The sequence below is a fragment of the Telopea speciosissima genome, chromosome 3, assembly GCF_018873765.1.
Source record: "Telopea speciosissima isolate NSW1024214 ecotype Mountain lineage chromosome 3, Tspe_v1, whole genome shotgun sequence".
Taxonomy (NCBI): domain Eukaryota; kingdom Viridiplantae; phylum Streptophyta; class Magnoliopsida; order Proteales; family Proteaceae; genus Telopea; species Telopea speciosissima.
In genome coordinates, this window is record NC_057918.1 from 32512247 (window position 1) to 32528457 (window position 16211).

Below are 16211 nucleotides of genomic sequence, written 5' to 3' on the forward strand. Positions count from 1 at the left end.
GGTCGATGTAGTCGACACACATTCTCCACTTCCCATTCAGCTTGGGAACCATGACGACATTCGCCAGCCAAGTCGGGAATTGTTCTTCTCGGATGAAGCCTGACCGTCAGAGCTTTTCCACCTCTTCTTTGATCGCGGTCTGCCGATCGAGGGCATAATTTCTTTTCTTTTGAACAGGCAATCGGACCGGATCAATGTGAAGTCGGTGCTCGGCTATGTGCCTCGGTTTGCCCGACATGTCTGCGGCCGACCAGGCAAAGACGTCGACGTTCAATTTCAAAAAATTTCCTAGCCGATTCCTCCATTCCTCGCTCAATAGCAATCCGAGCTGCACCCTCTTAGCGGGATCCTCATCACTAAGGGAGAATGGGATGAGGTCTTCCACAAGTTTCCCACGTCGCTCGGTGAGCTCATCCCGTTGATCCTTAGGGATACTCTCGAGACATATGGCCATTCCTCGAACTTTGCCCTTGTTCTGTTTGATGAATGTCACGTAGGACTCTCAAGCTTTCTTTTGGTCGCCTCGGATTTCTCAAATCCCGTTATCAGTAGGGAACTTCATCTTCAGATGCACTGGCGAAATGATGGTTTGGAGGGCGGTGAGTGAGGGGCGACCGAGTATGGCATTGAAGACCACCACCGATCGCACCATCATGAACTTGACCTTGACCGTTGCTTGACACGGTGCTTGCCCGAGCCCAACCAGTAGTTCGATTGACCCATTGATCGTGGCCAAGGCTCCCGAGAATTCGTGTATGGAGGTTCCCTCTAATTGATCACGTCATCGCCGAAGCCGAACTGTCGAAATGCGTCGAGTGACATCAGGTCCACCGATGCACCCGTATCTATCAATACTCGGTGAACAGGTGTCTTCGCAATCTCCACCTGCACCACCAAAGCATCGTAATGAGGTAAACTTATACCTTCGAGGTCAGCTTCGGTGAAAGAGATTGTTACCTCAGACTTCGCCCTCTTGCTCGGCATCTCAGCAACCGTGACGAACCTAGCGTTAGCCTTGGCCTTCCTAGTGGATTCTTGCCCGGGTCCTCCAAGGATGGTGTATATGGGCGCTCCTTTAGTGCTGCTTAGCTCCGATCCGTCATCTTTCTTTTTGGGTCGGGCCTTGCTTTCATCGTGTTCGGTCTTTCGGCCGTCCCGCCTCGGCTCGTTCTTCCTTCGGTCGTCGACCTCCGCACTCGTCTCAACCCCCTTTTACGTACCGCCTCAGATGTCCTGCTTTGATCAGCTCTTCAATTTCTCTTTTCAGTTGGTAGCAATCTTCGGTGTCGTGGCTGGTATCATTGTGGAACTGACAGTATTTGTTCGGATTTCGAGATGACCCGGCTTGCTTCGGTCACGGTCTGCGAATAAATCTTTCGTCTTGAATTTACATCAGAATTTCTTTCCACGATGTATTCAAAGGAGTGTAGTCGGGACTTCAGGCTCGGTCTGTCTTCTCAAGTCGGCGGTCGGCCTTGGTCCGCTTTTCTTCCTTACGATCATCTTCTGCCGATCTCTTTCTTTTGCTTTCTCCCTCGTTTGCTTTTCGAGCCTGAAGCACTTCTGCCATGTTTGCGAACTCATTACACCTTTCCAAGAGCTCAGCCATAGTTGTCATGGCGACGCCATGGCGTCCTGGCGCTGGAGAGGGTTGCATGGCGACCTACGCCATGGCGGCCCTCTTCGATTTCTTCTTCCTGTCTTCGATTTCTTCTTCCTTCTTCGATTTCTTCTTTCCCTCTTTAATTTCTTTCGATTTCTTCTTTCCCTCCTCGATTTCTTCTTCCTGTCTTCTTTCCCTCTTTGATTTCTGAATTTTCTTCTTAAAACTTGAGAAACAGTAGAGAAAAAATAAAACATGGTTTGAGTTTACATCTACTAACACATTAAAAATAGAGAAAATAAAAAATAAAACATGGTCGACATGTCGATATATTGACGTGACACCCCTCCACCGACTTAGATCGCCGTGACGCCATGACAACTATGAGCTCAGCCATGTTCTTGGTCGGTTTCCGGGCTAAGTCCTTGATGAGGTTCATGCCTGAGAGACCATTGCTCATCGCTGTGTGTGCCGTAGCCTCATCCAGATCCTTGATATCCAAGGATTCTTTGTTAAAGCGGGAGACGAATGCCAGGATTAACTCATCGGGCTTTCACTTCACTCAGGAGATTAACCATCGTCTTCTTATGTTTTATGCTGCTCTGGAAGCGTGTGACAAAGGCTCGGCAGAGCTGGGCGAAGCCGGTTATGGAGTTCGCCGGCAACCACGAGAACCACGATGTCGCGGCACCTTTAAGGGATGAAGGGAAGGCTCGGCAGGAGACGACTTCTGTTCCCCCGTATATGATCATCATTGCGTTAAAGTAGTTGATGTGATCCGTCGGGTCAGTGGTACCGTCATACCTGTCGAAGGGAGGCGGCCTTAACCCAGTCGGAAGCGGCGCGGTCATAATTTTTAGAGGGTAGGGATGCCACCCGACCAGTGAGTAGGCGTCCGCAGTCATCTGCTTCTTCAATCCTTCAACTTGTTCGGCTAACTCTCGTAATCGCTTTTCTACTTCGGTTTCGGGCTCTCGGTCATTCTGCCCCGAGGGCCGAGGTCGGCCCTCGCGATCATCCAGTCAAGGTCAACCGCCGTTCTCGGCTTAATCAGCTTCACCCCTTCTCGTCCGCCGTTCACTCTGGAAGTTGGACCCACGGGGACTTCTCTGTTGCTCTTCTCGGTGCATTGGGCTTCGGCGCCGAGGACTATGGTGGGATCGATCTCTCTAACGGCGTGACCTTCGTTGGGGTCTTCCCGCCGTCCTCGGTGTCCCCTCCACTGCCTGTTTTCCCCTAGTCGGCCTGAGAATACCAATCCTCTAGCAACCGACGCCGCCGGTTCGAGTTCTGCTCTCGCTCTCGGGCTTGGGAGATGCTCCCATTCATTAGGATGAGTACTCCCATTCAGAAGTGGGGTGTCTTGGCGGGGCGGAAGAGATGACGCGGCTCGGCTCGGCTAACCCCAGCGTCAGCCAGCGTTTTGCTGCGGATCTCCCTCGACGAGTGCGAGAGCTAATGTTGGCGCGGCCAGCAGGTGGCCCAAGAGCCTCCCCTGGGCCATCTGGTTCATGAAGGTACGTAGCATCTCGTTGGTGCGGAGCACTTGCAGCTGAATGTCCATAACTTGCCGATTGTTCGCCGGGGCCTCAAGGTCAAAATTTTCTGGCATGGGGGGTGGTGGCGGCAAATTCAACCCGACCGGAATCTGCTCCGCTTGGGGCTGGCCTTCCGCTGCCATGTTCAGGACACTTCCTCCATTGCCTCCGTCTCCAGGTAGGACCGGGCTGGCCGCGACGCTCGTGCTACGTTGAGTTCCCGCTCCTCGCGGGGATCTTCCAACCGCACCTTACCGGTAAGTCTCAGGGGGCGGCAAGATCTTGTCCGTCTATCGGGCTGCACCTCTCCGCGAGAGGCGGAACCGTGCTGACCCGATCTCGTTTGCACGACCATTGTCATCGCTCTTTTGATTGGAAGAAACGACGATGTTTAGCTGACGTCGTTCCCATAAACGGCGCCAAATCTGTTGCGTGTGAAAACCTCCGTCGCCCGGTTCGTCTAAGGATGAGCCTGCAAAAACCGAGTAAGCACAAGAGAGCCTATGTGGCTCCGGCCAAGGACTCCCCGATGCCTAAGTCAGGTCTCCAATGCAACAGCGTTTCAACATAGTGAAAAGTGAGGAGCATTTGAGCTCCATACCTGGGTATTCATAGGACGAAGTTGAAGCGGCGGAGATGAGTCTTTGCATGGCCAAAGTCCCTTTTTGGTTGGGGTCTTTCGTGTAAAGCAAAGATGAGTTATTTTCGGAGTCGGACTCTTAATAACGTAAGAGTCCTTATTGGAGCGTGATTCGATTCCATCGTTAGATAACGACCTGATCCATATCCCGTGATTGTCGGGATATGATGACGTGGCGATTTTGGTGAATGATAATCATCGCCTCTGGAGAGGCCTCGGCGTTGAATGGCCGACCCCATGGTATTCGGCTCATTCGTCGACGGAGGTGGGAGACACAATGATAACGAAGGGTCCATCCGAAAAGCCTCGGCCTTCGACTTGGCATCGGTAAGCTCACCCAGCGTGACTGACCCCATGGTTGCTCGGCCCGGTATTCGTCCTCGGTGGTCCAAGTCGTGTGGTCGACCCAGGTGGGCTTGGCTCAGTGCTCAGCTAACTGACTTTCGCCCTTATGGCTGGCCATGCTGCTTTCGGCTCCATCCTCGGTCCTGAGTGCTCGACCCTTAGTGCTCGGCCGTGTTGGGTCTCGGGGACGCAGTCTTGTTGTCACCTCCTGCCAGTTGTTGCCGGCTTTTGTCTCAGTTTGGTATTCGGGTTCAGCCTTGAACCGGCCATGTGTCACTCACTGATTGGAGGGTATTTTTATGGTTTATCACATACCAAACTTCTTTTTTTTTTTTTTTGTCTCAGAATGTGTTTTTGACCTACAATGCATTCCTAAAATGCATACCAAACAACAACAACAACAAACTCAGCCTTATCCCAAATTAATGGGGTTGGCTAGATGGATCCAAACAAAACAAAGTACGGAAAACTTTGGTTGAAACAAAAAAAGGGGGATGAACAGATAGGGCAAAGAGGGATGGGAAATGAGATGAGAAATAAAAAATGGCAAATGTAAAATGAAAGATGGAAAATAGAAATATAAAAGAAAGACGAAAGTAAGAGGAAACAGGCACAGCCTAGCAAGTTAGGAGAATCTCAGCTAAATGGGTTCTGCTTCATGGATCCTTGCCCTCCAATAGGCTCTATCGAGGTCATACTTGGTACAAGACCTAGACTATGCATACCAAACACAGCATTAATATACTATGTTGTCATTCCCTGAAAAATTATTAAATGAAATAAAGAAATGAGTTGTAGCCTATGCTTGTCCGTGACAGTAAGATAGGTGCTTCCGACCAGGTCACCATCTATAGTTCTACACTGAACTTCCTGATAAACTAATCACCATATAAAGATAATGATGTAGAAGCTGGAATACATGAAGCAGAAAATACAGACTTCTGACCTTCATGATGAGCCTCTCGCAAACAAAATAAAATGTACTAACCACAAAAGGAAATGAGTAATCTCCGACTCAAAAAAGGTTCAAAATCTTCAAAAAAACAGAATATAGCAGCTCCTACTTGACTGCAGCTTCACCAATAGACATCAACAAATAAGGACTCAAAAGTACATGGCAAAAGATAGCAGAATGATGCGTCATGTAGTCCACCAGCACCACATGATCATAATCAAGCCAGTCAAAGCAATAAAAAATAAGAACAAGATATATGATATTATTGACAAAATTATTCTGCTAACATCAACCCACAATATAAAGCAATCAACTGCACACACAAAAAAAAGAGGACCGTCATATAAAAGGTGGTTTGAAATAAATTCAATGCATGATAACCCTCTTGCCTCACCTATTTCTATTTCTCTTTGCAATCTCCTTTACAATTTCATTGCCAAAGTCCTGGAAAATAGAATCCAGCTTGTCATCCCATCCCTGGTCAACCCCAACCAATCTGCCTTCCTCTCTGGCAAAAGCATTGCGGATAACATCATCCTCTGCATTGAAATTGTGTGTGGCTTTGACCAAAAATCCCACTCGCCCGCTGCCCTTACGAAGATTGACTTTCACAAAGCTTTTGATTCCCTCAGATAGGACTTCATCGGCGATGTGCTTTCCCAGATGGGCTTTCCCCCTGCTTTCATCCTCTAGATTCTGGCTTGTATCTCCTCCACCTCCTCTGTTATCGTCAACGGTTCCCCTGCCGGCTTTTTCCATTCTAAAGTTGGGATTCGTCAGGGATGCCTTCTCTCCCCTTTCCTTTTCTTTCTAGCCCTTAAAGTTCTTCGAAGAGCATCCAAGCCAAAACAAACCTCCACCTTATCTCCCCCATTCCCAAATTCAAGTACCTAAACCTCACCCACCTGGCCTTTGCGGACGATCTTATGATATTCTCCAAAGCTTCCCCCTCTTCCATCTCTGCCATCATGTCTTCCCTTCACCTCTTCGAGAGTCTCTCTAGCCTCCGCATCAACCTCCTTAAATCCTAACTCTTCCTCTCTAGTGTCTCGGATTCCGACTGAGACACCCGCCTCCACCTTACGGGCTTTTCCTTGGGCTCCCTCCCAATGAAATACCTGGGCCCTCCCCTTATCCTTGCTAGGCTCTCCAGTCATCATTGGACCCCCATGCTTGACAATATCCGCAAGCGTCTTCAACTCTAGAAAGGCAGACTTCTTTCCTATGCGGGTAGGCTCGAATGCATTAGATCGGTTCTCCAATCTTCTTACATTTATTGGTGTGGCATATTTGGCCTTCCTAAAGCCACCATCAAAGCAATGGAAACACTTTCTTGTGCTTTCCTCTGGAAAGGGAAGGAAACCTCCAAATTCCTCCATCCAGTCAGCTGGAAATCCATCTGCCTTCCCAAATTTGAAGGAAGCCTTGGCATTAGCCGTATCCGTAACTCCAATATTGCAGGAATTTTGAAGCTTATTTGGAAAATATCCTCTAAGCATGACTCCATTTGGGTTCATTGGGTTTACTCCCATCTCCTCAAAAATGACTCTGTTATCGGATCTTGGTATTAGCGCAGAGCGCTAATACCGAGAGCACAATTAGGACGGTATATTAGTCTATTAGTTATTAGGTTGTTTCTTTTATTTATTTAGGTGTTTACTGTTTTACCCTTTAAGTAATTACATAATGAAGGTTTAGAGGAGAGTAACACATATCGTGGAACTCTCCCAATTCTGCAGATTCTCTTCTCTCTCGACTTCTCTTCTTCTTCTTCTTCCTTTTTCTTCATTAGTTTACATGGTATCAGAGCTGTAAGGACTGCTATAGATTTCGTGGATCACTGCTTCCCATATCTCGCATTCGATTGAAGTTTTAAATATTTTTGAAGACTTGAAGCATTTCGGTTTCTTCTATTTTCGTTTGAAGGTGCACCTATGCTGTTTTGGATTTGTTTAGAGACTAGTTCATGCTATGAATTAAGAATTAGGTCTCTCTTTTTGTTTGAGGAATATTTGAAGGAGTTTTTTGGATGAAGTGAAGATTTTGTCAGGGTTTTGGTTGAGGAGATCGATTGCTGCCTCCACTATCTGTATCGGATTTTGTCAAGGTTTTATCTGAGGGAATTGATTGCTGCCTTTTGCTGCCGCTATTGACTTCTATCAAGGTTCTTTAGTCTTTATCGATTTCTGTCCCTGTTTTCAGCATTCTTCATTCTATGTTGTCTTCACTTCATCAAGTAGATCATGGGTGATGAGTTGAAATCTGTTGAAGGTTCAAAATCAGTAACCACAGAGATTTTTTCTTCCTCTTCCAATAGTATTACCGAGAAGAAGTTGGAAGGGGTTACCAATTTTTTGCAGTGGAAGAAAATTGTTCGGCTTGTGTTAACTGGCCGTGATCAGCACAAACACCTCTTCGACACTAAGCCTGAGAATGACCCTTCGTGGGAGACAGTTGATGCTCGAATCTTGGGACAAATGCTGAATTCTATGGATCACCAAATTGTGGACTTGGTGACACACATTGACACAGTGAAGGAGTTGTGGGAGTATCTTAATGTTTTGTATTCTGGACAAAACAATCTTTCCCGCATTTATGACTTGTCCCAAGAGTTCTACAAGGTTGATAGGAAGGGCCGTACTTTGACCCAGTACTTTGCTGATTTTAAGAGAATGTATGAAGAGCTTAATTCATTACTTCCTATCACTGCCAATGTAGAACAGATGCAGAACCAGCGGGAACAACTGGTTGTTATGGGTTTTTTGGGAGGTCTTGGGAAGGAATTTAACTCTGTTCGCTCCCAAATTCTTTGTGGTGGCAAGGTCGCCACTTTGTCTGAAACCTTTTCCAGAGTTCTTCGTGTTTCTCGGGAACACACTACTGATGGTGATACTTCAGCCCTGGCTTCTTTTCCATCCAACCGTGTGCACAACAGTGGGGCTGGTAGTGGTGGAAATGTCAGTTCTGGTGGTAGTGGTGGCCGTGGTCGTGGTGGTGGGGCTGGTGTTTCTAGTAAGGCACCTACCTTGGGTACTCAGGGTACCTCTGATGTTTCTGGTGGTTTTGTGCGCACTTGTCATCATTGTGGTCATCCAGGACATATCCAACGTTTCTGTTGGAAACTTCATGGCAAACCAACTCAGCAACAGTTTGCCAATTCTGCTATAGCTGATTCTCCTGTTTCTCCACAGCCTGAGGGTAAGACTATGAAGATGTCTGATGATGAATATGCCCGTTATACACAGTTTCAGATTTCTCAACCAGCCCAGCCTCCAACTGCGACCTTTGTTCAAACAGGTAATGCCACTGCATGCCTTTCGACTGTCTCTTCCGTCCCTGGATCATTGATTCAGGGGCCTCCGAGCACATGACTGGCGTTTCAGGTATACTTTCTTCTTTTCAGCAATCCTCTTCGAGTGTCACTTTAGCTAATGGTTCCTTGGCTAAGGTGACTGGTACTGGTACTGTCCATATTACACCTTCACTTTCTTTGTCTTCCGTTCTTTATGTTCCTGATTTTCCTTTTAACCTTTTCTCTGTTAGTCGATTTATTAAAACCCATAACTGTTCTGTAACCTTTTCTTCTGACTCGTGTATTTCAGGATCTTTCGTCGAAGAGGATGATTGGTAGAGGTCATGCATCAGGGGGACTTTACATACTTGAGGACACTTCATCTATGGCGTGTACCGGTGTGGCGTCACCCCACCAGATTCATTGTCGTTTGGGTCATCCTTCGTTGGAGAGTTTGAAGCTTCTTGATGGTTGTTTTTGGTCAATTTCTAGTTTTAATTGTGAGTCATGTCAGTTTCGGAAACTCCACCATGTGAGTTATCCACCTAGAGTCAATAAACGGTCTAACCAACCACTGTCTTTAGTTCATTCCAATGTTTGGGGTCCATGTCCTGTCGTTTCCACTTTGGGTTTTCGTTACTTTGTAACTTTTGTTGATTATTCCAAGGTTACCTGGATCTATTTAATGAAAAATCGTTCTCAGTTATTTTCTATATTCTGTGCATTTGTGCATGAAGTGAATAATCAGTTTTCACACTCTTTGCGTGTTCTTCGTAGTGATAATGCTAAGGAATATTTTTCTGCTCCTTTTGCTGATTTTATGACTCAACGTGGTATTATTCATCAGTCCTCTTGTGCCTACACCCCCCAGCAAAATGGTGTGGCTGAGAGGAAAAATAGACATTTGATGGAGGTTACTCGTTGTCTCTTGTTTGAGATGAAAGTGGCTAAATCCTTTTGGGCAGATGCTGTTTTAACCTCGTGTTATCTCATTAATCGTATGCCTTCTTCAGTTTTACGTGGTGGTATTCCTTTTTCTTTGTTGTTTCCTACTGCGCCACTGTTTGTTTTGCCACCACGTGTGTTTGGTAGTGTTTGCTTTATTTATGATCATCGTCCAAGTGTTTCCAAGTTGGATCCCAAGGCTCTCAAGTGCATGTTTATTGGTTATTCTCGCACTCAAAAGGGTTACCGTTGTTATTCTTTTGACTTGCGAAAATATTTTGTTACAGCTGATGTATCTTTCTTTGAGTCTACACCGTTTGTTCATTCTTCTAGTACTGTGTCTGACTTGGATGATGATATTCCTGTTACTGTTGTTCGGTCTACTGTTCACCATGCTCTGCAGGCTGCCTCATTACCGGCACCTCAACCTAGTGTGTTTCAACGTCACCAATGGAAAGTATGTCCTTGGACCCCTGCTACATCGACTTCTATGCCATCTCCTACTTTGCCGGCAGATCCTGTGATAGGTAATGATCCTCCTCCTTTGGAACCTTCTTCTGATCTTGATATTCCTATTGCTCGTCGTAAGGGGGTTAGGGCCTGTACCCAACACTCCATTTCTAACTTTGTTTCCTATGATGGTTTGTCTTCCACCTTTCATTCTTGTTTACATACTGTTGAGAACCATCCTGTTCCTAAGTCTGTCACAAAGGCATTGTCTAGTCCTGGTTGGAGGGCTGCTATGGGTGAGGAATTATCGGCATTGGAAGAAAATCAGACTTAGGATCTTGTTCCCTTACCTTCAGGGAAGACTGCTATTGGTTGTCGCTGGGTGTATGTGGTGAAGGTGAACCCTGATGGGTCCTTGGCTCGCTTGAAAGCCCGTCTGGTTGCCAAGGGGTATGCCCAAGTATATGGTGTGGATTACTTGGATACCTTTTCTCCCATGGCAAAGCTTACTTCTGTTCGTATTTTGATATCTCTTGCTGCTACTTATCATTGGCCCTTATATCAGCTTGATGTCAAGAATGCATTCTTGCATGGTGATTTGCATGAAGAAGTTTATATGGAGCAACCTCCTAGGTTTGTTGCTCAGGGGAAGTCTGGCTTAGTATGTAAATTGAAGAAATCTCTCTATGGGCTGAAACAGTCCCCTAGAGCTTGGTTCGGCAGGTTTACTGAAGTTGTGTTAGAGTTTGGGCTGACACGGTGTGATAGTGATCATTCTGTATTTTTCCGTTGTTCTGAAGGTGGAAAATTGTTTCTTGTGGTTTATGTTGATGATATAGTCATCACAGGAGATGATGTTTCTGGAATTGATGGTTTGAAGGCACACTTGCAGCAGAAATTTCAGACCAAGGACTTGGGAAGGCTGAAATATTTTTTGGGTGTGGAAGTTGCTCAGTCAAAGAAAGGGATCTCGCTCTCACAGCGGAAATATGTTCTTGATCTTCTGTCAGAAACAGGAATGCTAGGTTCTAAACCTCTAGATACTCCTATGGATCCTAATTTAAAACTTGTTGCAGAGGATGGTGAGATTTTAGGTGATCCAAAAAAGTATTGGAGGCTTGTTGGAAAATTGAAAAATCTCACAGTGACTAGGCCTGATATAGCTTTTCCGGTTAGAGTGGTGAGTCAGTTTTTGTCTGCTCCTTGGACATCTCATTGGGAGGTTGTTGTGCATATTTTACGCTATCTTAAAAAGGCTCCTGGACGTGGTCTTCTCTACAGTGATCATGGTCATGGGCGGATAGTAGGTTTTTCAGATGCTGACTGGGCAGGATCTCCAGTTGATAGACGATCTACTACAAGTTACTGTGTATTTGTTGGTGGAAATTTGGTGTCCTAGAAGAGTAAGAAACAGACAGTTGTTGCCCGCTCCAGTGCAGAGTCAGAATATAGGGCTATGGCACATGTTACCTGTGAGTTGATGTGGGTAAAGCAATCAATGACTGAACTTGGCTTTGTTGATGATGCTCCAATGAAACTGTGGTGTGATAGTCAAGCTGCTGTCCATATTGCTTCAAATCCGGTGTTTCATGAGAGGACGAAACACATTGAGGTTGACTGTCATTTCATTCGAGAAAAGCTACAACAAGGTTTAATTTCTCCTGGCCATATCCGTACAGGAGAACAACACGCAGACGTGTTCACAAAGTCATTGGGAAGTGCAAGAGTGGATTATATTTGTAACAAGCTGGGCATGATTGACATCTATGCTCCAGCTTGAGGGGGAGTGTTATCGTGATCTTGGAATTAGTGCAGAGAGCTAATACCGAAAGCACAGTGAGGAGGGTATATTAGTCTATTAGTTATTAGGTTGTTTCTTTTATTTATTTAGGTGTTTACTGTTTTACCCTTTAAGTGATTACATAATGAAGGTTTAGAGGAGAGTAATACATATCGTGGAACTCTCCCAATTCTGCAAATTCTCTTCTCTCTCAGCTTCTCTTCTTCTTCTTCTTCCTTTTTCTTCATTAGTTTACAGACTCCATTTCGACCGTCTCCATCCCTTCGGATTCCTCCTGGGTCTGGTGTAAGATCCTCCTCCTTCCTCGCTTGGCGCTTAGAGCCACCTCCTTACTATTGCTGATGGGTCCTCCATCTCCCTCTGGCTTGCCCTGGCACCCCAATGGAGTCCTCTATAACTTCTTTGGGGCTAGAGCAATTTACTCCTCCGACATTCCCAAGTCAGCCCCCCTATCCTCCATCATCTCTCATGGATCTTGGACCCCCCCAGCCCCTCTTCCCCTCACCCTCTCCTTGATCTGGAATTCTCTTTCCCCCCCCCCCTTCCCCTATCCCCCCCAGCTCATGCAAACAAAGTTATTTGGCTCCCCTCCACAAACGGTCTTTTTAGCTTTAGATCTGCTTGGAACCTAGTTAGGACCCAAGCCCTACTGTCCTATGGCACAAGCTACTCTGGTTCAAAGGTCACATCCCTCACCATAGCTTCTTGGCCTGGAGAACCCTTAACCTTTGCCTTCCAACCCAAGCCTGCCTTCCTCCTTCACCGAAGTATCCCTGCCCCCCCTTCTTGTATCTTCTGTTGGAGCGGTTCCGAAGACATTGACCACCTCTTCTTTGCTTGCCCATTTACCTCTACCATCTGGAAAAAAGCCCTTTCGTTTATTTGGCCTCGCAACAGGAACCCCCTCCCTTTCGTTCGAGAATGGCTCTGGCTGGTCATGACTTACCCTGGCTGTTCTATCTACGACATTATTGGCAAGCTTGTGTTTGGTGCAGCTCTTTACCAGATTTGGATGGAGAGGAACCTTAGGAGATGGACCTCCAACTCTCGTTCCATTGACCTGATTTGGAAAGCCATCTTTTTGGATGTCTCCTCTAAGCTTAGTTTGTTGCCTCATATGACTTTTTTGGATTCCCCAAGGAACAGGCATATTATTGTATCCAGGGGTTTAGATAAAGCTCTTTTACGGTTCCATACCCCCCCTTAGTTGGGTCTGGGGTCTGTTTCTTTCTCCCCCCCCCCCCCCCTCTCTCTCTCTCTCTCTTTCCTTTGTATATTTCCCCCCCCCCCCCACCTCTTTCCCTCTCGCCCCCCTCAGGCTTTGGTAATAGATTTTGTATTCACCTAAAAAAAAATGATAACCCTCTTTAGTAACTAAGTAGAGTTCAGATACTGTAATGTAACATTGGTCAAACAATCTGATAGGTCAAACCACACCAAGCCATACACATTTTCACCTAAAACGTAAAACAAAAACTAAATAGAACATGAATATAACTGCACAAATAGCAGCTATTGAAGTTTCAACAATTATATCTTAGGTTTAGAATGAGAGAGAAGGAAAGGAGAAAGGATAGGAAGGGAATGGGAGCACACTGGAGGGTTTCCTATCAACTCTCTTATATTGATGAAGAGAACTGACAATGATACCACTACATATTACAGCATATGACCAAAGAGACAAGAATAAAAAGCATTCCAAAAGATAAATACCCTCAGTAAAAGATATAATTTCAAAATATATCCATTTTGGTTACATGGTGAGTGGATATCAACAACATATGAAAAGGCTGGACTTCTTGCTGTCAAAGTCCCAAATATTTGCAGCAGCGAAAGAATTTTGGTTACTTGAGCCACATTTATTACTAAGAATAACAATTTGCAAAAATTTATTGAGTAACAAACTTGTTTTACTACATCATTCTCTAAATTCCAAAGCACATTTTCTATAGTAGCCATTTCGTTGGGTTTCTAAAGATATTACAGTGTTTCAACATATTTCCTCATGTGAAGCTTAGAGAAGATTTGTTAGCCAGAAAAGATGGAGGCAAGGAATTTGGAATATCTGACAATATTACCTTAAAATCATAATAACCAACACAATACAACACCCATTTGCACAGGGTAATAAATTCAGACATTAATATTTTCAGTCCTTTATAGGCACAACCAGCGAAGTTGCCATGAACATCAGAGAGCATGGAAGAACACGTATTTGCACCACATTAAAATGTTGTTCTCAACAATGAACTACGAAAAAAAATACACTGCAGAGGAATGATAGAGAATATGGAGAGAATAGAAATTTTCCAGCAACATTAGTTATTACATGTGAGTATGTGACACAGAGATCATTTACACAGGCACTAGTTAAATTAACATATAATCTTAATTTTGTTACAATTAAAAATAATTTCCGCACATATGAGCCTAGATTATCATGAAATTACCCATTGATATGAAGAAGCATCCTAGCAGTTGTCCTATGGATGTACTCTGCAAGATCTGGCACAGAATCCACCTGATAAAAACCATTATTTTTAAAATGGGGAGATAAGAAGCAGGAAAAAACTAATAAGGATGAAGATGATCAAATATAATTATGACATCATCAGAGGAAAACAAAGATTCATACAATATTGGCATAGAAATCCTCAACTATAGCTGCATTATGTTGCAAAAGCATTGACTGGAGATGAGGCTTAGATCGATGCAATATTCGAGCAACAAGAGAAACCGTCTCAGCAGCTGCACATCTTTCCTGCAAAAAAAAATAGTAATTGTCAGTATTAGTATTATTCTTGTTATTATTACTATTACTTGATAAACAACAGGAGGAGAACAAATTACAAGCAAGAGAGAAACAGATAAAGGAGATGCCGCTGTAAAGGCCAAGCCAAAATAGAAGGAAAAACTACGAAACACTCCACAAACAAACCAACCAACTAACTCAAGAAAACAGTACAACAATTCTTTTTCACCCCTACAGACCTACACAAATCCACCCATCCCTCTCCATCATATTTGTGGAAATGATCGAAAGCCCAACCATAACAGCAGAACAACCAACTCGCAAAGAGCTTCCCCATTGCGGAAAATAATGTTTTCCCCTGCCACAACATCTTTTAATTTTAGAGCTTTCCTTCCTCCAGCCGTCCATATCAGCATCACCTTGCACCCCACTTGATCACGGATCACTGCCCTAGCAAGCAAATTGATCCATTGATAATATTAAATTATAGTTATGTTTCTTCATGATCATAGCCCTGGCCCCTGAGTACCAAATTCAATTGTCACTGAATAAACCTCATTGGTGCTATAAAGACAAAATTCACAGGTTATAAAACTAAGCTCATTATAGTCAGCTTACTCTGTTCTTCCCAGGATAGATGCCAGCTATGTCTTCCAACTCCTCCTCACTCCAGATATGTTGTAAGTAGTGGCGATAAGATTCACCTTGGGAAGATCCTTTTGCTTCTCAATACCCAACATTATAAAAATTAATCTACTAAGGTGGTTCATCCCATATCATCCTGCTTCACTAGTTCTCTTCAGTAATATCAGGGGAAATTTTATTTTAAAAAGGAATTAGAGAGCTGATGTAGTTAATGTTATCTCCTTGAACGTTATCAACCACCTTGGATGATGGGGCAGATTCCCAATTAACTTCTTTTCCTTTATCCTGCCCTCGACTTTTCCCATTCTGTTTCTTTTGCTTTTGCTGCACTGAACTATTCTTCTCATATGCTTGCAGTAAGATTTCGAGATTGGGTTCTTGTTTCATGTTGCTTTTACCTTTTCTTTTTCTCATATATATTAAGTGAACAATGAAATAGAGACCATGCAAGAGAAAACTAGTCAAATGGAAAAACAAATCTGTCTCTAAACCACCACCACCACCACCCCCCCCCCCCCCAAAAAAAAAGAAGGAAAACAATGCATACAGCTGCAATATTTAGCATGTAATGAATACCTTGAGCCCAAATGAAGTACTAGGCACATGACTTGGAGGACTTGTAGGAGTAACGTCCATTTGTGGGAATGATGTGTTCAAAGAAGTTGGAGAAGAGGAAGAAAATGATACTATCTGTGGTTTTATCCACTGATCACAATCCTGTGTAACTCTAGATAATGCCGTCCTGAGTCGGCCTGGGCACCAGAAGACAAATATAATCCTTCAAGTGTATGAATTATCTTAAATAGAAGCTGTAGGTCAAGCCTTATCTAACAAAAATGTCAGATATTTGGAAATATAAATTAAAAGGAAAAGGATCTTACAGGAAAGAGATTCTGTTAAGCCTTTTCCACTAGGATGTATGTCTCGCTGACTGAATGTTTCAAATACAAAATGGAAAAAGACTTCAAACAATTGGCAGATTCCCTGCAATGATTCATTGAATGAGAAACAGATGCAGAAAACATCCATGGAAATGCATCACTAGAGCCCCGGCCCCAAACAAAAAAAGGCATAAGAAAACTAACGCATTTAAAATTTTAGAACATACCTTGAAGAACTCAACATTGACTATTTCTAATTTTTGCATGAGCCTTGCATATTTGTCCATCAACCTAATTATTATGCCTTCAATCAGCTAAATACATGTATAAAAGTATCAGAAACTATGAACGTGCAAAGGTTTCT

General features: G+C 44.3%; 1 protein-coding gene across 1 annotated transcript in view; it reads right to left on the reverse strand.

Annotated features, from left to right (window-relative positions):
• LOC122653907 (syndetin) overlaps window positions 1–16211 on the reverse strand; it is a 104629-nt gene that overhangs the window by 21563 nt on the left and 66855 nt on the right. Inside the window, exons 15-19 of the mRNA XM_043847866.1 lie at window positions 16075–16138; window positions 15848–15950; window positions 15543–15718; window positions 14205–14330; window positions 14020–14090 (exon numbers count right to left, since the gene is read on the reverse strand). Coding sequence (XP_043703801.1) covers window positions 14020–14090; window positions 14205–14330; window positions 15543–15718; window positions 15848–15950; window positions 16075–16138 — 540 coding nt within the window. The remainder of the gene's footprint in view (window positions 1–14019; window positions 14091–14204; window positions 14331–15542; window positions 15719–15847; window positions 15951–16074; window positions 16139–16211) is intronic.